This window comes from Nuphar pumila, chromosome 5 (assembly GCF_984573655.1).
Source record: "Nuphar pumila chromosome 5, dmNupPumi1.hap1.1, whole genome shotgun sequence".
In the NCBI taxonomy this organism is placed as follows: Eukaryota; Viridiplantae; Streptophyta; class Magnoliopsida; order Nymphaeales; family Nymphaeaceae; genus Nuphar; species Nuphar pumila.
In genome coordinates this window covers 8,899,893-8,925,197 of record NC_143253.1, presented here as the reverse complement: position 1 = coordinate 8,925,197, position 25,305 = coordinate 8,899,893, and the positions used below count along the sequence as shown (strand labels likewise).

General features: G+C 35.6%; 1 protein-coding gene and 1 pseudogene across 4 annotated transcripts; one reads left to right on the top strand and one right to left on the bottom strand.

Moving 5' to 3' along the window:
• The first annotated feature begins 3,410 nt into the window (after positions 1-3,410).
• LOC149836685 (serine/arginine-rich splicing factor RS31-like) lies at positions 3,411-7,699 on the top strand. Of its 3 annotated transcripts, none has more exons than XM_090005520.1 (6): positions 3,411-3,551; positions 4,518-4,654; positions 6,207-6,319; positions 6,391-6,626; positions 7,043-7,297; positions 7,393-7,699. In XM_090005520.1, exons 2-6 carry the CDS (start codon positions 4,549-4,551, stop codon positions 7,421-7,423), a joined length of 741 nt encoding a protein of 246 aa, XP_089861646.1. In that variant the 5' UTR covers positions 3,411-3,551; positions 4,518-4,548; the 3' UTR covers positions 7,424-7,699. The 3 variants fall into 3 exon arrangements, with proteins under 3 accessions (XP_089861646.1, XP_089861647.1, XP_089861648.1); XM_090005521.1 differs by lacking the exon at positions 3,411-3,551 and adding an exon at positions 3,911-4,074; XM_090005522.1 differs by lacking the exon at positions 3,411-3,551 and adding an exon at positions 5,711-6,072 and having other exon boundaries at positions 4,520-4,654.
• Positions 7,700-18,447: 10,748 nt separating this feature from the next.
• On the bottom strand, positions 18,448-19,566 carry LOC149836684 (protein MIZU-KUSSEI 1 pseudogene; annotated as a pseudogene). The gene has a single exon (XR_016431828.1). The product of XR_016431828.1 is annotated as a protein MIZU-KUSSEI 1 pseudogene (transcript).
• Between the last annotated feature and the right edge of the window lie 5,739 nt (positions 19,567-25,305).

Genomic DNA, 25,305 nt, shown 5'->3' with positions numbered 1-25,305 from the left:
GAAGGGGGGGCTATGTTGGGTATCAGCTTGCCTATTTGATCCACCTGCCTAGCGGGCCAAGGCCCCAACCCACTAGGCTACCCTAACTAAAACTTTCCCAAAAGAGCTCTTTCTCTTAATTTTTTCAAATACTTTAGCTACATAAACCAAATGCCTTTTATTTTGTCTCGCCTATATGATCTGCTTCTATTTCACGTGATGTTTCATTAACAAATGTGGCAATTATGCAATGTATAGATCCATGTGCTTTCGAAAATTAACAATCAATCTTGACAAAAACATTCTAAATTTGTGTTAGTTTTCATCTCTCTCTCTCTCTGTACTGCAAAACACAAAATCCTCGCTATGGTATTTTTTTTTCTCATGTGCGCGTATGATCTTGGATCTTGATGTTGGATCCGGCGAGGATTTCCGGCGAGGCGGCATACCAGACGGCGTCATTGTAGCAGTGGCCCTGCAAAAAACAGAACAGAAAAACAAAATATAGACAGCGTACCTGATGCTGCCATTTATGGAGGTCGGAGGTCGCCGGAATTTCTGCTCAGCCGGACTGCAGCCCTTCACGAGGCTACCAGATGCAGTCGGTGAGTAAACCTTCGATATCCTTTTCCACCGTATTTTCTTCACTTGGGTCGCTCATGATACCCAGCCTTTATATGCATAAGGTGGGAACGGTTACGCACCGTTCCCCTTTATCTTATGCTGATTTATCGCCATGATCATCCCTCAATGGGGATGTATCCACATTGTGGATAACCACCACGATTAATCGTGGTGGTTAATCCAACACTTGATTCTTGCATGAAACTGGTCTTTTTTTTTTCTTGGTAAGATTGTTAATTATCTTTCCCCCCCTTCTGAAAAAATGAATCAGGTCCAAAGAAACGTTAGACAAAAAGCTGTACAAAGCACATTGGATTCGTTCCTTGTCAAGATGAACAACACCCCAACAACACCCCAAACCCATCACAAGTAATGGCCTCCTGCTAGACGAGCCCTGTAGGAAATTGTGATGTAGTTCAAAATTTCTAAATGAATGACGTCATTGGAGAGAGAATGAGTGGCAAACTTTCATTGATAACATGAAAGGTTTGATAGCTTAAGTGTTGTTCTTGATAACAACTGGCATCCAAGGTGTGCTTGGCAGTTATTAATCCAAAGTTTTTTCTTAGAATCAATGCCCTATAAAAATGTTCATATAATGGATCGATGGTGTGCAATATATATATATATATATATATATATATATATATATATATATATATATATTGAGTGGCTTAGGTATGCAGGGCCGTCTATCACAAGGCATGATGGACGACCAATGTAAAAAAAAATTGAAAAAAAGGCAAAAACATAAAATTCTGTATTTTGCAACCTTTTCTGGCAGTTTTCAACTGTCACTAAAGGTTCACTGAAAACCTTTAGCATCTGTCAAAACCTTCGTTAAATACACTTTAGTAATGACACCTGCATCTTTGGCGTTTATCAGCAGTAGGAAACCACCACTAACGAGCAAAAGTGCATAAATTTTTTGCCATTTTTAAGGTGTTAGCCTTACATCATGGGTCATGATGGACAACCAATGTTTTTTCATTCTGACTTCTTACTTAAGGGTCGTGAAGCTACCACTTTTTCTCTCTCTCTTATATATATATATATATATATAACATTAAACTAATTGTGTTACATTTAATATATTCAACCTTATTAAAATGACTAAACTACTTTTAAAAGATTGGTACTTTTATAAATGCATGTCTACTTTTTAATCCTTACATGTCTTTTGAACCTCAAGGGAATTAAAAAGTTAAACACCTTCTTCAAAAAAATTAACTTTATGAATCTATTAAAATTATTTTTTTAACCTAAAAAGTAATCATATATTTTAAAAAATACTATTTTTTAAAAGTATTTTAGTCATTATGGTTAAATTCATATGTTAAGCCTAACTAGTTTAATATTAAATGAATTCAAACATATATATATATATATATATATATGAGTTAATTCATCTAACATTAAACTAGTTGTGTTTAACGTTAGCCTAAAGCACCTCTACAACAATGACATTTTATAAAGATGCAAGGTTACTTTTTTGTCTTTATAGGTCTTTTGAACTTGGAGGGAATTGAAAAGCCAAACGCTTTAACTTTATTAAGCTATAAAAATTACCTTTTTTACTCTAAAAAATAACCTTGTATTTAAAAAAAACATTATTTTAAAAGTATTTTAGTCATTTTCATACGATTGGATCCATCTAATGTTATACACAATTAGTTTAATGTTAAATAAATTATATATATATATATATACCCAAGCAAAGTAGCTGTTAGGTTGCTTGGCTTAGTAGTTTGCTTGATTTGAGGTCAATAGTTTTAATAAAACATCTGTTCCTTCAGTGAAAAGTTATACAGATCAGTAATGCTACCCAAGCAGGAAAGGGTCGAGAGTAGACAACAAGAGTATAGTATATATGAAGAGTCATCACTTTTCTACAAGAGCTTGACAAAGCAAGCAAGTTTGTGAGTAAAGTGGAAAGCCATTAAACTAAGAAATAAGTTGCTCACAATGTCCTCGCTTTTTTCACTCTGTTAGTCTCACTGAGTGCTTTGCTTACTCACATTGCTTTACTTCCTCCTTGTGACTTTTGGCAACCACCTTTTACAGAAGAAGCATGATGGGTTAGTTATGCATAAGCTGGCCTTTTTATGCAAGGTAGCTTGTTTACCAAGAGTCACTATATATATATATATATATATATATATATTATGCAACGTAACAAGGGGTTCCACGGACGCGCGGCGTCCATTGTTTGATGTTGATGCCATTCTACACGTCAGGCACGACGCGCAAAACGCGCTATCAAACACGACTTAAAAGTCCAAGAAAAAAAATGGCCACACATGGAAAAAAGTTGATATGCTCAATGTAAAGTCTTCAAACTAGTCTTGATTTATTTTAATATACTTTTAATTAAAAAAAAAATATCTATCTGCCGCCAACCAACGATAGTTTAGGTTGGGGGAATTCACACCTCAAGTATTTATTCTATCCAACTCTCAATGTCTTTGAACATAGACTCTGTTTGGGAGGGCATCAAGGACGGTTACATGACATGACGTGGCAAGGTAAAAAAAAATATGGCGAACTAGATCAGGTCAGATCCAATTAAGTCTGATTTGGTAATGCCTAGATCTGAACCGAATCCGACTGCTTGACATCCTTACGAGAAAATAAGTGTCTTTTCAAAGCAAACGATATTTTGATAATATTGTGTTTCCGATATTTGTATTTAAAAATATCGAGATATTTTCAAAAGATATTTTTGGCCCTTAAACCCTAACCCTAGCCCTAACCCCATCAATTCTTTGACGCCCGGTGAATAGGCCAAAAGCGTCAAGTTTCTTCCTTTGAGGCGGTCTCTTGATAAAAGAGGGGCGTGGGGTTAAGAGAACGCTCGCATTCGCCTGATTCGTTATTTGGTAGGCGTTGCGTTCTCCAATTACAGTGGTTGGGGTTTCTTCTTCGTTTCTCATCCAAAGCAAAGCCAGGTTCTCTCTCTCTCTTAGGGTTTCATGGTTGTTTTCTGAATAATCGATGTGTTGTGTTTCTTCCTTCTCGAAGATACTTCTTGGAATGTTCTAGTCTCTAGGGTTTATTGGAATATTACGGATTTTGATGCAGATCCTTTTGTTTCTCCTCTTTTTTATGGTTCGTATTCTTGTTTCTTTCTCTTTGTTTCCTTTTTCTCGGTTCTTCGTCTTGGTTTTGAGTTCTACTGTTGGGTTTTCTGAGATTCAGCGTTCTGTGTCATCACCCTCACCACAACTTCCGTCGGCGTTCCTGGTTGTGGATTTGACCGTTATTTTGTGTATGTTTTGGCCTGGGGGATCATCGTCATCATCATCATATCATTTCATGAAGATATTGATTATGGCAGCAATGGCTTCTTTTTAGGGTGGTGATAGATGTTTGGTGCACCATGTTCCTTCTCATCACTGCACAATCTGGCCCTTTCTCCGACTGCATGGCAGATAAGAGATCCTTTGTATTTAGCTTCTAGTCGATTTACGGGTTCGTTCCTTAAGTTTCTCTGTGTTTTATCCGTCGAAACCCGTTCAAAGAACATGTCTTCTTTAGGTGGTATTTCTTCTGTTTGAGGTTTGGTTTGCTACTTCTTTGTAAAACGGTGGTGTTTTGCTTTCGACCACCTCCAACGTGATTTCTTGTAATCGAGTTAAATTTAGAGATTTATTTGTGAGATTGTGTCTTGATTTTTACTTTTTTTTAAAAAAAAAAATATCTTGCATGTTTTCGACCGTTGGCTTAGGTGTGTTATATGGGTATGTGAGTGCATTTTCAGGCATGTATAGTCGTTTATTTGAATTATTATTATTATGGTCGTTACTGTATCATCATTGACATGAATGTATTGTGCACATTATGATTGGGTTCTATCTTTGTTATTGTTTTCTGATGGAGAAAAGCTGTTGTGTTCTATGGTTCCTGCTTGTTAGGTGTTTTGGCAACCAACTTGAGATAGCAAGGATGCGGCCCCTGTTCTGTGGCAATCTTGATTATGATACTCGCCAGTCAGACTTGGAGAAACTATTCTCCAAATATGGGAGGGTCGATCGCGTTGACATGAAATCTGGTATTTTTTTTGTTTCTCTGTTTCAATAATTTCCTGCATAGTTTTTGGTTTTGACAGAACAGAGCTTGCGTTATTTCCTGGCGAACGTGATGTTCCACAGCTAGTCGTGATGATGGTTGGGATGCAATTTCATCCCCAAAAAGATGAAAGCAAAGGGAGATGTATCTTCTGGTTAAGACAATACGGTCACCACATATATCAATAGCACGCAATGTTTTACTGGATTTGAAGATTATAGTTTTTTGCCAAAATTCACATTGCAAGGAAACAGTGATGTGGGTTCACCAAATCACTGTAAAATCCTTTTTGTTTTTTATTGCCAAGTTCTTAGCATGGTTTCTACACATTGGACAAAAATCACTAGTAGTATTTGAGGTTTTATGGTTATGTCATTACCAAAAGATTGAGAATGGTGTTGTTGTGATAGATTCATGTTAAGATGGTACGGAACGGATCTAAAGGGCTGCATGTAACTTGTACATAGGTGAAGTTGAAGCGTATAGAGTCATGCAGTTTTTTTTGGCCCGGTATGAAATTTTTCTTTGAAGGCTACTGCATCCTTATATTGAAAATTTGAAATGCCACTTCCTTTTTGGATTCTTATGTTCACATGTTCCCTGCCCACAATTGTTTTTCTTTGTTCGTGAAGGCATTTGGTTGAGAATTATATGCACAACGGTCTTTTCCGCAACAGTAAATCACTTTGGCTGATGTGAACGGATTAAGATGTGAAATGAATTGCCTCTTTGTGTTTGGTTGGATGTCTCTAGGAGTGCATTCATGCAGCAGGAATAAAAGTGCTTTTTGCAACAATGAATCTAGCAAAAGATGTTTGGTGGCAACAATCAATCTAGTAAAAGATGTTTGGTGGCAGCACTCAAATCTAGTAAAAGATGTTTGATGGTTTTCACATTTTAACAGTGTCTGTCACACAGGGGAGATTGCATGAATGCACTGTGTCTCTGTCTTCTTTGCAATAGAGAATGACATCTGGTTAAAGCACTATTGCAGTTGCTTCAACAGGGCCTCCATATTTAAATGTTTGTTTTGACGCAGGGACAGTTAATGGCAACTTACCTCTCTCTGAGTGTATCAACTTCCATGCAAAATCTTCCATATCAGTGCAATTTCACCTTCCTGCGAGCACATCAAGCCTCTTACACTCACAACTGCCATTCTACACTATCCTCACCTGATAATCCATTGTGCATCCTTTGTACGACTGCATTACATAGAGTTGACATTTTTCAAGTATGAGGAATCCAATAATCATGCCTACTGTGCGCTTGCTGCATGACTGGAGAAGCATGTGCAGCAATGGCCTACATTGGGTTTAATTTTTATGCTATCTTTTAGTTCATCCAAAAGCCTCAATACTTGCCATCCTTTTGTCCTTCAGGCCTTCTCATGTCTATCAGGTGTTGTATTCTTCTTTTTTCACTTTTGCAGGAACAAATGGTCTCTGATTATGCTGCCAAACTGGATTAGTTTACTCAGTAGATGATGTTGTAGGTACTGGTATTGCTCTCTCTTACACTTTTGCTCAATGCAGGATTTGCATTCATTTATTTTGATGATGAACGTGATGCTGAGGATGCTATTCGAAGTCTTGATGACATACCTTTTGGTTATCATAGGCGTCGGCTCTCCGTGGAGTGGGCCAGGGTAACTTTCTTCTTGATTGCCTGTTCAGTTTGCATTTAGTTTGATTCTAATTGGTATAATTCCTTTCTCAGCAAGGAGAGAGGGGTAGGCATCGCGAGGGCTCTGGTCGCACTGGTGTAAACACGAGGCCAACTAAAACACTATTTGTGATTAACTTTGATCCTATCAATACAAGAATTCGGGATCTTGAAAGGCATTTTGAGCCTTATGGGAAGGTCTTGCATGTGCGGATTCGGAGGAACTTTGCATTTGTGCAGTTTGAGACCCAAGAAGATGCTACCAAAGCATTGGAGGAGACCAACGGAAGGTACCTGGCCTTGTGTACCTTTTTTTTCTTCAATTTGATGTCTCACTGTTGCTATTCCAGTAAATAACCTATGTAACCATGCAATTTGGTTCTTAGGCATTGTGGTTTGATATCTACATAACTGGGTTGTGATGCACAAGTTTACACGCCCATGGTTTCAATTGGCTGTCACATTTAAATCCTAATTCTACTGCCTATATGATATTCTATGATTTGTTGTCTGAGTGTGCAATCCCTTAGTTCAGATGCACTATTTTGTGTTTTCCTTGTCATGTTCTTCCTGTGTGTGTTTTCTCTTCTCTTTCTCTTGCCTCCACCATTTGTGATACTGGTTCCTTTTGTTTCTTTATTCTATCACATATTTTTATTTTTCAATATCTGAAAGTTTTATAATGTTCTCATTTTGTGAATTTCAGCAAAATGCTTGACCGTGTGATCTCAGTTGAATATGCTCTAAGAGACGACAGCGAGAGGGGTGACGGGCGCGACAGTCCCAAAAGAGGAGGTGGTTATGGAAGGCGTGACAGCCCATCTTATGGTCGCTCTCCCAGCCCAGGATATAGAAAGCGGCCAAGTCCTGACTATGGCAGGGCACGCAGTCCAGTTTATGACAGATACAATGGGACAGTTTATGATAGAAATGGAAGCCCTGATTATGGTAGATATCGCAGGTATGGCTGCCGTTTCTCTGTTTCTGTTGAGCCAATTATGAACAGCAATTATTTAAATAATACCCTTACCCTCATATATGGTTTTATTGGAACAGTCGATCACCGATCCGAAGGTCCAGGACATAGAGAGGATGACAGTCAGGTGGGTTTCGTGCTGAATCACTGTTGCCCGTTTTGCTTCATTTGCTTTGGTTTACCATCGACTGGATTAGGAAGGATTTTATGCAGAATCACTGGTTTAGATTCGACCCTTTGTTTACTTGTATCTGGTTTAGATTCGACCCTTTGTTTACTTGTATCTGGTTTAGATTCGACTCTTTGATTACTTGTATCGTGCTAGTCTTTTGCTTGTTTAGTTTGAATATGTAAAATCCAAAACATCAGTTAAGAGTTTTTGTTCAATCTTGCATTGAGATCGATGAATTTGTATGATTTGTTGGAGGTTTGGTTGAGGTAGACATAAAAGCCAAAACATCAGTTAAGAGTTTTTGTTCAATCTTGCATTGAGATTGATGAATTTGTATGATTTGTTGGAGGTTTGGTTGAGGTAGACATAAAAGCCAAACCTGATCTGTGTCTAGATATGTTCATGGGAAAATATCGGCTACTGTTAACCTACTGTACTTTTTAGTAGAAACAGCCCGTTCAGTAATAATTTTTTAATTTTTTTTTGTGGTTCAATTTATATATGGGTTGTTTAGTAAAAACATGTTTTAGATAGTCTGATTGTGTTGTATAAAACAGATTTTTTGAGGACTTCAAAATTCAATGGTTCACAATGAGTCAAACGCCAGATCTCACCCTCGGATCTGAGATCCTTGCTTTTGTGAGACAAAAGGGAGAGTGCTGGATTGAAATCTGACGTGGTTTGGATCTCAAACCCAAGCAGATCCCTTGGATCTCAAGATCTGAGAGATTCAAGCACAGCCTTAGCAACACCATTTCTGCGGGATTGCCTGAGTTCCTTGGGTTCCAAACGACTCCACATGCCTACGATAGTGTGTTTCTGAAAAGTGATGGGTTTGGTCATGATCGCCTAGGATATGGTTCTCCAAGATTGATATCTCAGTACCTTTTTTTTCCTTTTATTGCCAAGCCGGGGTTAGTCTGACCCTAACCAGTTAAACAAACATATACATTACATATAATCAAAACTTGGGAACCAATTTGGAGGTTTTCCTTTCCAGATTCTATCTTGTTGAATAAAGAGCAACTGAGCAAGGTTACATGCAGTTAAATTATTATCTTTATGCATCAAGTGACATTGAAACCTATTAAAATTAAATAACACATTCATCATATGGGGTACTACACGACCCTCAAAGTAGATGAATGGTCTCTACATCACGTTCGGATGATTCAAGGATTGCATTCAATGAAGAAGGCAACCATTTTAAGATATCCTTCCAGACACACCATTCTTTGATCATCATTTCTTTGTCACGGATAATGCCGCCCATAGCTAATAAATTGAACCTTTCATGATTGCGGATAGTAAAAAGAATTAAAAGACCGCCAAATAAGAGAAAGCTTTATAGTTTTTTAAGGTATCTTACGCCTTCCAAATAAATGAACAACTCCTCTCCATATGTAGATGGCGTATAGGTAAAAAATAAGCAAATGATCAAAAGTTTCTTCTTGTCATTGGAAAATCTCGCATTTATTAGCTAGACTTATACCCAAAAAAGGCTTCAATAAGTTTATAGTCAAACAAACTTAGAGAAAGTGCTGCTCTAGGAACATGTTGGGGAGCCCAGAAAATGATCCCACTGTACAACAAAAAATGATGCATTTTCTGAAAACTATACTTTTCGAAAATCCATCCAATGTTTAAAATCTCAAATGTTTGGCTTTAAAAAGACCATTTTACTATTTGAACGACGGACCTCCTGAGGTTTGCGCGATATACCATTTCGCTCGTCGGCTATTGCAAACACTCACTTAAATGTAGTTTCACACGATTTTTTTGTGGACCTTATGAAATTCACATTACCAAATTTGCAAACCTCATGTTACTTGAACCTGTCGAAGTTCACAAATATTTCACTAAAATTCACATCTATTGTACAAAGTTTGCAAGACCAAACATGCAAACTTTCAGTAACTGAAACATTAAAAACTTCACAAATATTTCACCAAATTCACATATATAATACGAAGATCGCATAGGGTCATTTTGATCTCATTTAAGTAACTAATAAGATTCATAAATAAGCGGTGATCTGCCTATATAATATGGTACGATTTTGCAAACGGTTATTTTTAAAACAAGAACTGCACACCAAATAATAATAAATTTAAAATCAGTCCTTGCACTCGTGTAGGGTGGCAAGTCAGATTGTCTCCTAAAGAAATGAGAAATAAGGAATAATATTTCACTTAAAAACCTTACTTTATTAATATGTCAAAAAAATAAAAAAATTACACTATCTTTGCAATTACAATGCAATAAAAATAAACAAAATTAAAATAAAAACAAATCTTAAACTAAGCTCGAGACTTCATCTCTTTGAGCTCAAGTAAAGAGATAATGATGGATATTCCTTTCTCCAAAGAGGCAACCTCTAAGAGAAAATACCAACAAACAAAATAACACAACTATACATATACTAACAAGACTATTATCAAAATAAAAAAAAGGGCCAGAGGACTAACAATTAAAAACTCACACAAATTAATTCTAACTAAATTCGAGGGCAACCAAAAGAGATTCAATAACTAATCAAATAAGCAATAATAAATATATCTAATTGAACACAACTCAAAAACTAAAATAAAAACAACGAGATTATGCTAAAGGTCAACATAAAAAAAAGAAAAGAAAACTAACGGTCACCACTAAAAAGAGAACTAACTATAAACAATAACAAATCTAATTACTCCAACCTATAATCAATAATAAATTAATTCTAATCTAACCTAAACTAGGTTCGAGGACCATGGTTTGGTCGAGAACCCCCTAACCAGCCCTCACAGCTAAATAGGTGCCCACGGCCAGACCTACGATCTTCACCTTAGGTGCTGATTATGAAAAAAAATTCAAATGCTACAAAGAAAAATTGCAAGTAAATAAACCTATTCTAAGATGCAAAATAGAGGAAGACTAATCGGAATTAAAACTACAACATAAACTACAACACAAACAAATAAACTAAAATCCTAAGAATCAATAAAACTATCTAAATCTACGCATAACTACAAGTAGTGGATGAAAAGACTCACCTCAATGGTTGTCCAATGATTTTTAGGAAGAAGAGAGCGATCCATCTTCTTGTAAACCACGTACCCACATTCTCTTTACTGCAACTTCGAAGCCCTCTTGCTGAAACGCGTCTCAGAGTGGAGTTGTCGAAGGGAAAGAATAGTGGAGAAGAAAAGAGATATTGGCGGTTGCTAGAAGATGAGTTTTGACCGCCAACGATGAAGGTAAGTGGTACAACTGCACTACATCCGAGTTCTTGCTCCAAGATAATGTTTCTGCAGAGAACAATAAAAAAAATAGCCATGTACGCACCAAATACGAAGAAAAACTGATGGAAGTGGAAGAAACAATGAAGACGAAAACGATGAAAGAAAGAAAAGGAGAAGAAGAAGAAGGAGAAGTGGAAAATAAGGTGGATGAGAGGGGTGGGTTTCCCAAGGATTGATGAACGGTTGCTGTAACCCTTCTTTTAAACAAGATATTTTAAAACAATTCCTAAAACAGTTTTATCTTAAAACTATTTTCAAAACACCACCTAAACTATAAAATTATTCCAAGCGCCACTTTTGAGGGTGGCTTGGTCTTTTTTTTTTCACTTTGGATTTTGGGTTCTTAGGTAGATTTGGACTTAGATCTGATCCAAGGTCCATGGTGGAATCTTTGGGTTGGATATGGATCTAGATATCATAAAAAAACAATCCAATTACCTTGAAGTCGCTCTATCTTCCTCATTTTGACTCAGTTTCACGTGAAATTTGAACTGGAGCCTCTTTGCATCTCAATCATCATAAAAATGTGTACTTAAGCCATAAAATCAAATATAAATGCATAAATTTATGATAAAATACTATTCATCTCATGCATTATCATAATACGTTACAAAGTTATGTAAAATTCACATGCTCGTTGAATAATATATAGTCGTTTTTGTTCATTTTATTTTATTTATCATTTATTTCTTGAAAATCCCTAACCATTTGTCTTCTAAAACCCTCAACATTTTCTCTTTTCTCTTTTCTCTTGTGGTGATTCTCATAATTTTTTTTTGTTGCGTTATAACGAGGTTGCGGTATCCATCACATCGAGTTCTCAAGTTAGGTCGAAAGGTGAGTTTCATAGCCCCTTGTGTATTTGTGTTATTTCATTCTAAACCTTTTATTTTGTTTGTAAATATGAGCATTTAATAGCTCTATGTGTATTTGTGTTTGGTTGTTGTAGGTATTTTTGTATATTTTTCTGTATTTTATTTAATAATTGTCACTGAATTTTCCATATAGTGTTTACTATATTTAAGGTTTTTTTTATAGTATCTTAGATTGTTCATGATAAATACTTATAAACATGAAGGAAAATATGACAACAGAAAGATATTCAAACCCCCATCCCAACCCCAAGCAAAGACTTGATGCATAATCAATGTCCTGAGTTATGTGTGTATATAATCAGTGGTACAATTTTATGTATGTGTATATTTATTTTTCAATTGGTGATGAAAATAGATTATTGACACGTAAAGAAAAGGGCACCAACCATCAAAATCGAAAGAGTATGAATTTTATGAAGAAACATTGTTGGCAAGTGATGTAAGTCTTTGGTTTGTATGTTTGCGTGTTTGTTACGTTCTTATGTACACTCATTTGAATCTAACAAGAATGTTTCACATATTACTCTTATGTAGCATCTAACAAAAATCATAGAAAGACTCAAAGCAACACACAAGGACATGACAGACGAAAGGAACCACCAAAGACCATTTATCTTATCCCTTATTTCTTTGCGAGTCTCGAAAGTGAGGTTTTTGATATTTTTTCATTGACTAATAGAAACTAATTAGTAAACAGTAATTGTTTAAATATATGTTCAAAGCTAAAGGGATGCAAGATGAGACAAATTTATGCATGAAAATTGGGCAATTGTCATATACTTTCCATGAAGTTGATAAGGTATATGCTCTACAACTTTGCATACTTACAAAACATAAATTTGCATGTATACATTGACTTTAAACACAATTTATGTTGTAGATCTTAATTCCTGTTAACTGAAACAACAATCACTAAGTTATTTGAAAAGTGAATATGAATACGAAGAAGTTCAAACTCTATAATTTCACGAAAAATACAACTAATGCAAATAAGAACATCATAACACTAGTACGATAACAACTTATTCAATAATGTAATTATTGCTCTCTTGTACTTGATAGGTTTAATGTTGACATTGCAAGTTCATTTTTTTGCAACGTGTTTTGACTATGACTATTACACTTATTGGATGACCTGTCCCATGGACGATATTCTTCAACAAGAACATAAGTAATTAATTTGCATATGTTTGTTACCTTAATTTGCACATATACATGTTCTTGACTTAGTATATGATTGTTATATGTTTGATTGTGGTATATTTGTCCTATTGTACATGCATTACTTGAGCAGAAATAATGAATTAAACTTTATACAGGTAAATGTTTATATGTGTTGTTTTGTTAAGTTTTTAAGATATAATTTAGAATTAGTTTTTTCTATTTAGGGTTTACTATTTTTTAGGTTTTTTTTATAGATGTATATTTGTTGGTGTTGTATATGACTTAGGTTTGTTTCTTATCATTTATTTAATTTTTGATGGTTTTATCTTGGGTAATGGGATTAGAGTTGATTGTGCACACACATTCAATGTGATAGGGTTGGGGTAGAATGTGCACAAGCATTCAATAAGGGTTAAGGCTTTTGTAGGTAGTTGGTTTTTAAAGTGATGGTTGTAGGTAATTTTTTTAATTGAATGTATAAAAAATATATAAATAACCTTTTTATCATATGTTAATTTTGTCAGATGAATGATATGTTGTATGGTTGGTGTATGCAATTAATGATAACATCTGAAATAGTTAAAGTATACTACCGTAGCACTGATCACACTAATATGAGATCTATAATGGTCTCCAAAAATATTAACAAGGCATCAAAGCCACAAATGTCTTATTCTTCAAACTTAGATAACGAACAAATATGGATAGATATTTTGGATGATAAAGAAGAATAATCACTGTTATTTAGTGGTGATGTTTACTTAGATGTTCATAAAGTTAAAAAATGAGCAATTAAAAAAAAGCAATTGGAAGTTATGTACAAAAAAAAATTGATGATGAGAATCCCATGGAGAATGTGCATATATTTTAAATGCCATCTGTTAAGCTCAGACCTTTGGCGAATATCCAACAACACCAAATAGTTGGCGATATTGATGTTCTTACCGAGAACGCGGAGGACATGCAGCTGCTGAAACCAATTAAAGATATAGATGTTCGACGTGCAAGCAATGAAGAACATCTATGAACAATTTATGTTCTACATGATTAGGGAATCATTGCAGAGCGTGTGAAACTATGTCATCAAACCAATGCTATTGATTTTTACCACAATAATTTGGATAACATTAAATCTTATAGGGGATATATAACAATATGTCAAGGATAGTAGGTTGCCTCTAGTGTGTGACCTACTCCATATAGCAGTACGTAGAAATTGAAGAATTAGGTCATGCCCAAGGGGCCTTTCAATGGATATGTGCTTTTATATTCAAACTTACAAGGATAATACATAGATTAATTCATAAATTATTATATAAAAATAACAAAATCATGTTTTCATATCAAACAAATCAAATCAATATTCATACCTCCAACAACACCAACATGCCCCATATGTTTTTTGCTCTCTCTCTCTCTCTTGACAAGCCACTGAGGGCTAAGAGCACAATATAAAAATATAATTTTATTAAAAATCAAATGCTCAAAAAAAAAAACATAAGGGAGAAGAGGGAAAGACCCCTATATATACATGAGAGAGGGAGGAGAGAATATCCATAAAAGAGAGAGGGAGAGCTAGCTGTTAGGCCATTAGACCTAGCTCCCAATGGACATGAAAAATACATCAAAAGAGAAATAAAAGTACAAAAACTAAATACAAAAAATACATAAATATAAATTATAAAAAGTCATGTAAATAAATAAATAAATAATATATATATACATACATAAAGGTATATATATACAAAGAGAGAGAGATATGTATAAACATATACATATATTTATCACATATACACATTTATACTTAGATTTATATCTTTTGCCCTTTTCACAACCACTCATATGTATCTTATGTTTTTTTTTTCAACAGTCAACAAATGAAGTCTTTTTAGTCATTTTTTTATTAAACAAACATTACCTAATATGGAATTTAGGTGCTTCTACACTTTAATGGACAAGTATTTTCAAAAGAGGGCAAAGTGATAAAAATTTATACCTACTCTTTATTTGCATAAATTCTTAGATATGAGAATCATGCGGATGATTCTTTCATATCTCACATGGCCCAGTAGCCAGCTGCTTCACAAACTTATCCTTGTTAAAAGTGGTGCCTAGGTGCCGCCTATATGACCTAGGTGACCTAGGGGCAACCCCATCGCTTGGTCTATTGGTCATAGGCGGTGGGGCCCTATTTTTCTAACTAAGTACCACCTAACTCACCTAGGTTGTTCGTTGCCTAAAAAGTGGGGACAATCATGATTTTTTTTATTTTTATTAACTATGTTGACCAGGTTTAGAATAGTCCAAACTTGGTCAACTGTCTATTAGGGCAATTATAAAATAGAAAGGGCTACACCCCTCTTTTTTCTGCTCTCTCGCTCTGAAAGGGTTAAAGTATACTTCAAATATGACAACTTCAATCTTTAACTTTAGAATGCATCTTCAAGTGCTTCCAATAGAACTTGACATTGGTGTTTGAAAATTTCAAACTGAAGTGCATTTATTGGCTCTCCATGTCAATTCGGTTCAGTCTTGTTGGATCCACCAACTCTTGAGCTTGAAAATCTTGTAATCACAATAAAATTCTCATGAAATCAGTCAAATATCATAATGTAATTATAAAATATAATACTTAAATTCAATTTATACATATGTGACAAATTAATCATTTAATTTAAATATTACAAAATGCTTCATAATCAAATTAAAAAACAATTTAAACTTAAATTCATAGGAAAACCCAAAATCAATTCCAATTTTACAAGCCTTGAAAATAAAATTTAAACTTAAATTCACAATTTAAATTAAAAATATAAAGTTAGAACTCAATTTCAAATCCAAACTCTTAATTCAAATTATAAATACATTAAAAATCACAGCATAACATATAACTTAAAATTAAAATTTTGATATAAAAATTTAAATTAAGAAATCAAACATAAACCTCCTTAACTTAAATTTAAATTCTATTTCAAAATTTAGTATTCAAATTCAAATCCAAACTAATTAAAATTTAAATCCAAATCATAATCTCAGTTCAAACTCAAGTTTAAACTCAACTTCTTAATTTAAAAGCTAAATGCAAATTCAAATTTAAAGTCACAATTTAATTTTAAATACAAATTTAAAATTCAATCCTAACTTATAATTCAAATTATAATCTAAGAAAAAAATTAATTTAAAATTATTTCAAAAGTAAAATTAAAATTAAAATTAAAATTAAAATTAAAATTAAAATTAAAATTAAAATTAAAATTAAAATTAAAATTAAAATTAAAATTAAAATTAAAATTTTAAATTTAAATTCAAATTTAAATCCAAGTTTCATATGAAATCTAAAACTATAATTAAAATGCTCTTAAAATTTATAATATAAAATTCATTTGAAATTCAAACTCAAACTCAAATTCATACCCAAATTAATCAATAAATTATAATATTTAAACTAATTATCTTACAGACATGTTTCATGCACACATATATAATATTTTAAAGAATGAATTGAAAGAATCAAATTAGTTATCTTATAAAAAATACTTTACACACATATGACAATTTAATGAATATATTGTTTTACTTAGACTAGTTATCATAAAAACATATTTTATGCATATAAATTAATAAATGAATTATTTATTCAAAGTAGTGATCTTTCATACATGTTTCACGTACACATATGTATAACATCTTAAAGATTTAATTGCAATAATCAACACAACCACACATATATATATATATATATATATATATATATATATATATATATATATATATATATGACAATTTTTTTTTGTTTCTGATAGGTGTACGTGCTTATATGCATATGAACATACCAATTTGTCTTTAACTGAGAGAGAGAAGGGTGTTGATAATGAAGAACCACGCATGCGTGCCTTCTTAGTGATGCCTAGGCCAATGAGACAAAAGTACAGGGCCAATAAGTTGGCTGGGCCAGCCTGGTCTATCTTTTGCTGACAAAAGTATAGGACCAAACTGACAGGCCAAGAAGGTGGGGTCCCACTGTGGGCCAGGTTTTGGTTTGGCATGCAGGACCACACTATACTGATTAGGAGAAAGATCAGATCTGCATGCATGGTATCAAAGTTCATCCCATCCTATGGGGCACACTCTGCCATGCTCTTGTGACTCATCATTCTGATCCTGCATGGTGCATATGGTCGCCCCTGGTAGTGGGCTTGGAGAGAAGGTGCTGACCCCTTCATCTTAGGTTTGAATTTTATCAGGTGTGCGGGTGCCTATCACTGGTGGGTTTAGTAAGGGCCTGGGTGTCGGTGACTTCACTCAGATTACTTAGACAGGAAACTTCATTTATGAAAAGAAAAGAAAAGGCTAGAGATGTAAATGGTTCGAATTCGGGTTGTGTGTGGTCAATACCAGATTCAATTAATCAGATATTGGCTAATTGGAGTCAGATTCATACTTAGATGGAGAAAAGGTAATATTGAATCAGATTATATACACGTAATAGGATTAGGATATCCAACAGATTCGGTTAAGAAATCTTGAACCAAATCTCCATTTTCATGCGATTGGTCAAGTGGGTCCGGTCTAAGTCTAGGTTTATCATCCTGTGGGGCCATCCAGCCTGCACTGTAAATTTTGGTTGGGTCTGTGCTTGACAAATAGGTCCAACAAGCTGGGTCTGAGAAGACGCCACCAGACCTGGTCGGACCCATATTGCAACGACCAACGCCGGAAGTAACCCATGGTGGAATCTGCATCAGAAAGAAAAGGTTTTTGAAATCTTTTGGACCGTCAGATTTTCAAGATGGGCGGTCCATATAACAAGCTAGTCTAATGACATATGCAACAGCCAACACTTGACAGTGCTCAGGCGACAATTATGCTTTATCATACAGTGACTGAGTTGCTTTAGTCCCCATCTTTTGCAGCCAACACGTCCACGTTCAGCACGCTCAATTTTACTTTTTCTCAATGTTGTCACTATCGTTTCGAATCGGCCTGATTCGTAATCGTTTCGGTAGAAAATTGGTATAATATTAATAACCTGAATCGGCTATTTTTAATAAATAAAAAAATATTTAAAATTAATTTTTATTATTATTTTAATGGTTTTAACATGTGCCAAGTTCTGATTGATACAAAATATTTTTTAATTAATTTTTAGCTGATTCAAAACGATTCATTTGAGAATGGACATTCACCTGATTAGTTGGCCAAACGATTCCATAACGGATACGATTTTGACAACATTGCTTTTTCTTACCTCTTTTGGGAGTGCATTTAGATGCCATTAAAAAAATCAGTTTTTTCCTATTGCAAGTGAATGGGCTGAGGGTAATCATAGTATCTTCAAGCCTTCCATTATTTAAAAGTACCCTTCCTTGGATGCTACCAAAACTGCAGAATTCTTGGATTCTCTAAATTGTTTTTAATTTTTGGAAGTACAGAATCCAAGGAATTCTCTATATCTGATCAGTCCAATGATTCACAGTTCAAGCTATAGGAGTAACAGAAGAAAGAAGAAAAAAAAAAGAGTGTGAAACTTCACTCAAATCTTCATAACAAACAGATAAAAACCACAACAAACAATCCAAAAAATCCACCAAACAACAGCACTCAAAATCCAAAAAAAAATCTACCACTTTCACAAATTCGTATTTCAAACAGAAATTAATTAGAACCATGTTAATGCCCATGTCATATTACATCATACACAGCCATCATCCCAATCCTTTTTGTATTGGGACACACCCATCTTACGCATACAAACAAGGAAGCTCCATCCCTCTTCAGACCTTTCCCTTCCTCTCCAAACACCCACAGACAGAAACAAAAAACACAATGCAACAGAAACTACAAACAAAATAAACCCCCCCACATCAAATCTCAATTTACAACATCACCAAAACCCCATTAAACCCCTTCTAATGTAAAAAGGACAAGAACTGTATTAACTATTTAACAATTTATTTCCTAAGATCAAATTCTGATCAGAAATATGCTGAGCTCCGGGCCACCACCACCATCAGGGTTCATCATGTAGAAGGCCTCAGAGTCGCTGCTACCGACCACCCTCTCGAACCTAGCGCGCATGTACATTAGCTCACCGCCCTCATGGGAAACAGGCAGCACCCCAGCACCAACGGATACAGCACGCAGCAAGCCCAGCACCTTGTACTCACCCTCACCGCACTCTCTGGACACAGCGTACCCACTCTTGCGCCCATTGCAGTACATGGTCCAAAATGGCTCTCCAAAAAGCACCTTCCCTCCTCCTCCTGATCCCTTCTCCAGGCCTCTCTCGCACTCCAGGGCCAACCTCACGAGCCCAGAGGCCATCTCTTTCACAAGTGAGCTCGTTGGTATGGCTAGTTCCAGCAGCAGAACAGGGTCCGAGCCCGGTTCGTCCTGGACCACGAAGTTTACGTTCCCCTTCCGGTGGCCGAAGAGGGTGCCGGTGACCCTCTTTCCGAGAGAAGAAGAGGAGGAGGAGGAGGAGGAGGAAGGGAGGAACTTGAGCCATTTGCGAAAGGGGAGGAAGGATTTGAGGGGGAGGAGGGATTTGATGGTGGTGGCCAATTTGGGGAACTTTGAGGAAGGGAGAGTTGTGAAGGGTGAGGCTTTGGGCTCATCTGAGTCTATGGTGGTGGTGGTGTCCGGAGTTATTTTCCGGCTGACGTTTCTTTTCAGACGGGATAGTTCCGGCGTCATTGGGGAGGGGGGGTTGTAAAAAGAGAAGGTGGGGAGCGAGGGAGGAGGAAAATGGTGTGTCAATTGTGATGATGGTGTTGGGTAGAGGGCACTTTGTCAAAAGCTGATGGGATGATGTATGCTTATATAGATTTTCTTACTTTTTCTTTTTGAGTAATTTAATAAAAGCCAGAACAGTTATTTATGAAAGGATGCCCAAAATTTACGTTATTACATTTAGCTGCTTATTTTATGGAATTAGATATTCGGGTCGGATTTAGCCATTACCCAGTCCAACCTAATCAGATTTGGATTAGAATTCAAAGTCCGATGGGATCAAACAAAACCAAATCCAGATATGCTAGCTTAAAATCCGATATTTACACATAATCAGATTCAGATTTTGTCGGGTTATGATTCCGACTTAGATGCAAAACTCAATACTAAATCCAGATCTGAAATTGGCTACCAAATCCCACCAGATTCAGGTCAAATATCGGATTACATCTGACCCATTGACATATTCAGAGTGCTTTTAAAAGTAGGGGTGTCAACCGGTCGGGTTTACCTGGACCAAACCCTACAGGCTCTTGGTATGGTGATAAATAAGAAGACCCGATTAAGACCCAGGTCCAGACCCAAAATTCCAATTAATACATGGACCCAGGTTTAGTTTGTGAAATTTTATATCAGGCCCAACCCGAGTCCCAATTAAGACCCACAAATTTTCATTGTAAAAATGATAAAAAATATTGTTTTACCGGGTATGGCCCAGGTTTCATGTAGTTCTTATCAGGTCCGGATATGATTTCTCTTATGGTGAGTCTGATTAGATCTGGGTTCAGACCGGATACCATACCTGAAAATTGGAGCCAGGTCGGGTTTTACCTGAGTCCGAACCAAACCCGACCAGTTGACATCCCTATTTAACAGTAGTGTTATCAGAGTCAGCCTTAATCAGCCAATTCAATTAGAATTGGTCAAAAATCAATTCGCTCACATCCGAATGGAGCCAGCCACAAAGAATCGGCAGATTCCACCCCAATTAAGCTTGAATCTGTTAGAATCAGCGCGATTGGTGCTGAATCGATTCTATTGTTTCATATTTATTTATATTTTTGCATTTTAATGATTTTAAAATTAAAATTAAAAATAAAATTAAAATTAAAATTAAAATTAAAATTAAAATTAAAATTAAAATTAAAATTTGTGCATTGATTTCAAGTACCCAGTTGAAGTATAAATGACATTTTTGTCTTTTTTTATTGAACAGTTCATCTTATGTGATCCTACGCCCTTTTGTTAAGCAAATCAATAATTTTTATAATTTTTAGTCACTTTTTTCTTATTAAACAAAGCTCAAATGACTGATTCTAGGAGCAAGGGTGTGTAGACAGTTAAATGCAATAACCAGAATGCTAGAAGGCTGTTTGTGAATACCTGATAAGTTAGCCAACTTTTTGTAATTTATTTATTTTTCCTTCTTTTCGTTTTATATCTTTGTTTTCTGCCTTGGGTTTTAATAATGTTTTAATGAGAGATAGTGGGGGATTATATGGGTGATTGGATTCATTGGTGCATGTTTCCTAGATTGAATTATGTGTAATTTTTTGATGGGATTTAAAGGGCCCGTTTGTTTGTCACAGAAAGTGGGGGCTTTTCGCGGAAACACATCGACCGGCATGCATTTTCGTGAGCCCCACCGTGACCAAACAAACTGCATACTCTTTTTTCCCTGAGAAAAAGAAACCCAAAATACATGAGAAAGGGTCCCCGTGGGGGTGGGCCTATTTTGTTTTCGCAGAAAGAAAAGGGCAGAAGAGAGTGCCGCTCAAACATACCCTAAGAGATGTGAAAGGGGGGAAATAGTAATAAAGAGAAGTATATGTTATGGAAGGAAGACCAGTGAATAGTCATCAATAAAAGCATCGTGAGGAGCATGAGCTTTCGTTTCTTGATGGTGAAGTAAGACAAGTTCATGAGCTTATTATCCTAGGTCGGAATAAGTTGATAGGATCTCTTTTTTTTTACGTCGCCACGTCTCTCTCGGATGGGCGGCAACATGGGAGCCCATTAAGAAAGATTGAAGCTCATGTAAGGGATTTTTTAGACTGAGCGTGCATATGGTCTAGGTGATTGAGTTGACAAAGTTGATCAAGTCTCGAGCTGCTGGAACTAACTTTAGTGATGCTTGAAAATAACGGTTTTTGTTACTTCTGAAACGTTACTGCACACCTCTGTTGTGTGAAAATCTTTTTCACTATTCAGTTTACCTTGGAAAATTGTAAATGATAGCATTTTGCGAATTGAAAAGTTAAAGTCTTTCAGACTGACGACAGCTGACATGTGAATGCTTGTACTCAAAATCACCTCTATCTTTTTCTAATTCAAAAAGGTGTCCTGAAATTTTTTATTTTACTATCATGTTTAAGATCCCATAAAAATAAGTTAGCCGCTATAACATGAGCTTAGGGTTAACATTACCTACAATTAAAAAAAAAAAAAAAACGATTGTCTGTGATAGGACTGTGAGTTCTCCTTAAAGAGTCCACTTACTTCATGGACCCCATATTATACAGGAGATTCTTTTTTTTTTTAATTTATAACTTAAAAAACCACACCCAACACAAAGATCTGGCTGCGCTGGCTCAGCCTGCCGTACTTACGGTCGCCGTGCTGACAGCTTAAAACTCCGAGGCTAGGACCCCTACCCGAGGGCCTATGCTACACATTAGCATGTGTAGAGGGGTGGTGCCCATGAGAATTGAACCTTGACTGCCAGTCTAACACTATCCCACTGTGCCAGCCCCCGTTGGGGGAGCCACAGGAGATCCTTGGATTGGAGATGCAAGGCTGTTAAACACACCTTTAGTGAAAATTTGTTTTTTTTTAATATATTCAACATATTTACAAATTGACGAACCTTTTTTATAGTCAAGCTGGGGTTTCGCAGACCCCTACCGGTTTATCTATAATTACAACCAAAAAATACAAATTCATGGCCTTTAACTAACACTGATTGATCGACAATTGACAAAAGAAAACCAAGGATTTTGCTTTTCAAGATTTTAGGTTACACCATTTTATAAAAGAAAAATTGGAAATGGTAGTGACCAGCTTTTGTCTTGCTTGGACCAAGGCACGCTCAATCAAACCCTTCTTTAGTTCTTTATGCTAAGTTTGGGACCTACTGGCTTTTGATAAAAGGCAGCACATATTGCCTTTCACACTAACCCAAAAATCCTTCATAGAAGATCATATTCTGAACTCCCCCAACTTTTTCCTAAGAGTAGATAGATATTCATCTTCAGAGTCACTAGAAAACGAAAACTAGAAATATGGGCATTTTCAAAACTTTTTTTTTTCGCAAATGCAACCATGTGGATGTTCTTGACATGGTGAATTTGCTAGGAATCAAACATTGGAACGTGTTTTCCATGAAAAAATATGATTTTTGAATGCTTGAATATTTATGAAGATTATGAGCAATTGATTTTAAATCTTTAAAAAAATCTCATTTATGCATCAGAATCACAGATGATTAAAGAGCGAGTTCTTATAAAATCAAACATGTAGATCACATTCTTATAAAACTAAGCATGAACCTGACTTTCAAGTATGGTATTGGGTCCGGACACAGGTCTAATCGGGTCTACTAGAAGAGAAACCATACCCAGACCCGATAAAAACTACATAAACCAGACTTTGTAAAATAATATTTTTTATCATTTTTATATTGAAAATTTGCAGGTCTTAATCGGAACTCGGGTCGGGTCTGGTATAAAATCCTATAAACTATACCCGGGTATAAAATCCTATAAAATCCTATAGACATTCAGGTCTGGACTCAGGTCTTAATCGGGTCTTCTTATTTGTCACCATACTCGGATCCTTTAGTGTTTGGTCTGGGTAAACCCGACCCATTGGCACCCTACCTCTGGCCATGAAACATGATGCCTTTATCTTTTTGAGTGTCATCACAAATGCTATTAGTGCTCTGAATTAGGAAGAAGACCGATATGTTCTCTTTCTTTTTTTCTTGGGAGAAACTTTCACTTTCATTTAACTATACTAGAAAAACGGCCGTTTCAAATTTCAAGAACAAATTTCGGCATTAGAAAAACAAATTTTATTACTAAAGGTTGTTTTTCCAAAGATAATAAAGAAAAAAGATAAGTGGCCTATGAATCGACATTAGCCCTGACCATGAATTCCACTCATAAACGATCCTTCAAATTTAAAAATAGAGCAATTCTTTATCAATCTACAACCAAAAAATGATAAGAGAAAACCTTCATCCAAACCATCAATCTGTCATAATGTCATATCCTACACACATGAAAACCATATGTAAAACTATAAATACAAACCAAGTTTCTTATGGATTAAACTCGAGGCCACCAATTGGTTCTCACTATATCCTGGTCCAAAAACAAAAGGGAAGAACAAAAATATAGATCTATACCAATCGATAGATGGCCTCAGGAATCTCGTCTGTTGGGTTTTTGGCTTGGTTTCATACCCTCATTATTCTACATTTAAGTGGGTATTCATTTATTCCAACTTGTTTAGTCCCACATTGAAGAGTGTGAAAACTTTCCCAGCTTTATTTAGTGGGGGTATTGCCTTTATGTTAAGGTCCATTAGAGGCATATCAATTTTAAACTTGACCTTTGAATCTTAATTCTTAGGTCACTTTTAACCATTAGGGGTATTGCCTCTGGAATCTCGTCGATTTGGATCTTGGGCGGGCTCTCCATGTTCACCGTTGACCATGACCCAAGATATGAACATTTTTTACCTCGATAGGGTCGTTTTGGACCATGGTTATCCCATTTTTGTCTATTGACCCTGTAAAGTCTGCAAATTTTCAGAAATAATAAGAGATTATTCTCGATATTTTTTTAAAGAAATTCATCGACTATTAACAATCGATAAACTTTGGGATGTTTATAAGGTTATTTAACTTATACAACACCTTATGGATCCGAACGAAGATTGACCCCATGAAACCCAGTTCCAGCCATACATTTAACATGTGTAGAATTCACTGAATCCCCTAAGTAAACAGGTTTGGATCCTGTGTATGATCCAAATTTGTGAAACATCATAACAAGGACTCAGATCCATTTAGTGGATCCAGTATGGGTTCAAAATAATTCAGAGTCGGATCTCTGAAGAGATCCGAATCTCTAAAAACCTTTAAAACATAATATTGGACCTGTTTGATAAATCCAATCTCAAAACAAGTTGGATCCAAATGAGATCCATATTGATAAACACTATAGGTCTAGAATTGGATCCAGAAGTATGAACTGATTCTCAAACTTAGACCTGAATATATATATCATATATATGTGTGATATATATATATATACTTATATAAATGGTTATATTTGGATCTGAGATCCAAACAAAGCCCAAAGTGGGTCTCACATAAGGTAATTTAAGGTTTGGGTCCATTCAGACTGAAACCAACAAAGAATACAACACTATTGAATTGAATTGGATCCAATCCAATCTCAATCTAATGCATAAAACCTAGAAATAGGTTTTAGAAAGGGTTTGGATTTTTATCCAAATCCAAACCACACCTACACTATATATATACTCAATCCAACCCCATAACCGACTCCCCCTCCCTTAAAAAGTGGTCTGGACTTGGGTTGGATCCATTCAAATCCAACCCATATCCAAACACCCTAAACCCCTCCCTCACACGATATCTATATAAACCCCCTCTCACGTTCAACGCTTTCCCTCCCTCACCGCCATTCCCCTCTTTCTCGCTCAGACACTCTCTCACCCTCACTGTTCTCTCTC

Coding starts and splice junctions, on each gene's coding strand:
- LOC149836685 (XM_090005520.1), top strand. CDS start 4,549: ATGCGGCCCCTGTTCTGTGGCAATCTTGATTATGATACTCGCCAGTCA. Junction 6,320..6,390: donor TCTCCGTGGAGTGGGCCAGG/GTAACTTTCTTC, acceptor TTCCTTTCTCAG/CAAGGAGAGAGGGGTAGGCA. Junction 6,627..7,042: donor TTGGAGGAGACCAACGGAAG/GTACCTGGCCTT, acceptor TGTGAATTTCAG/CAAAATGCTTGACCGTGTGA.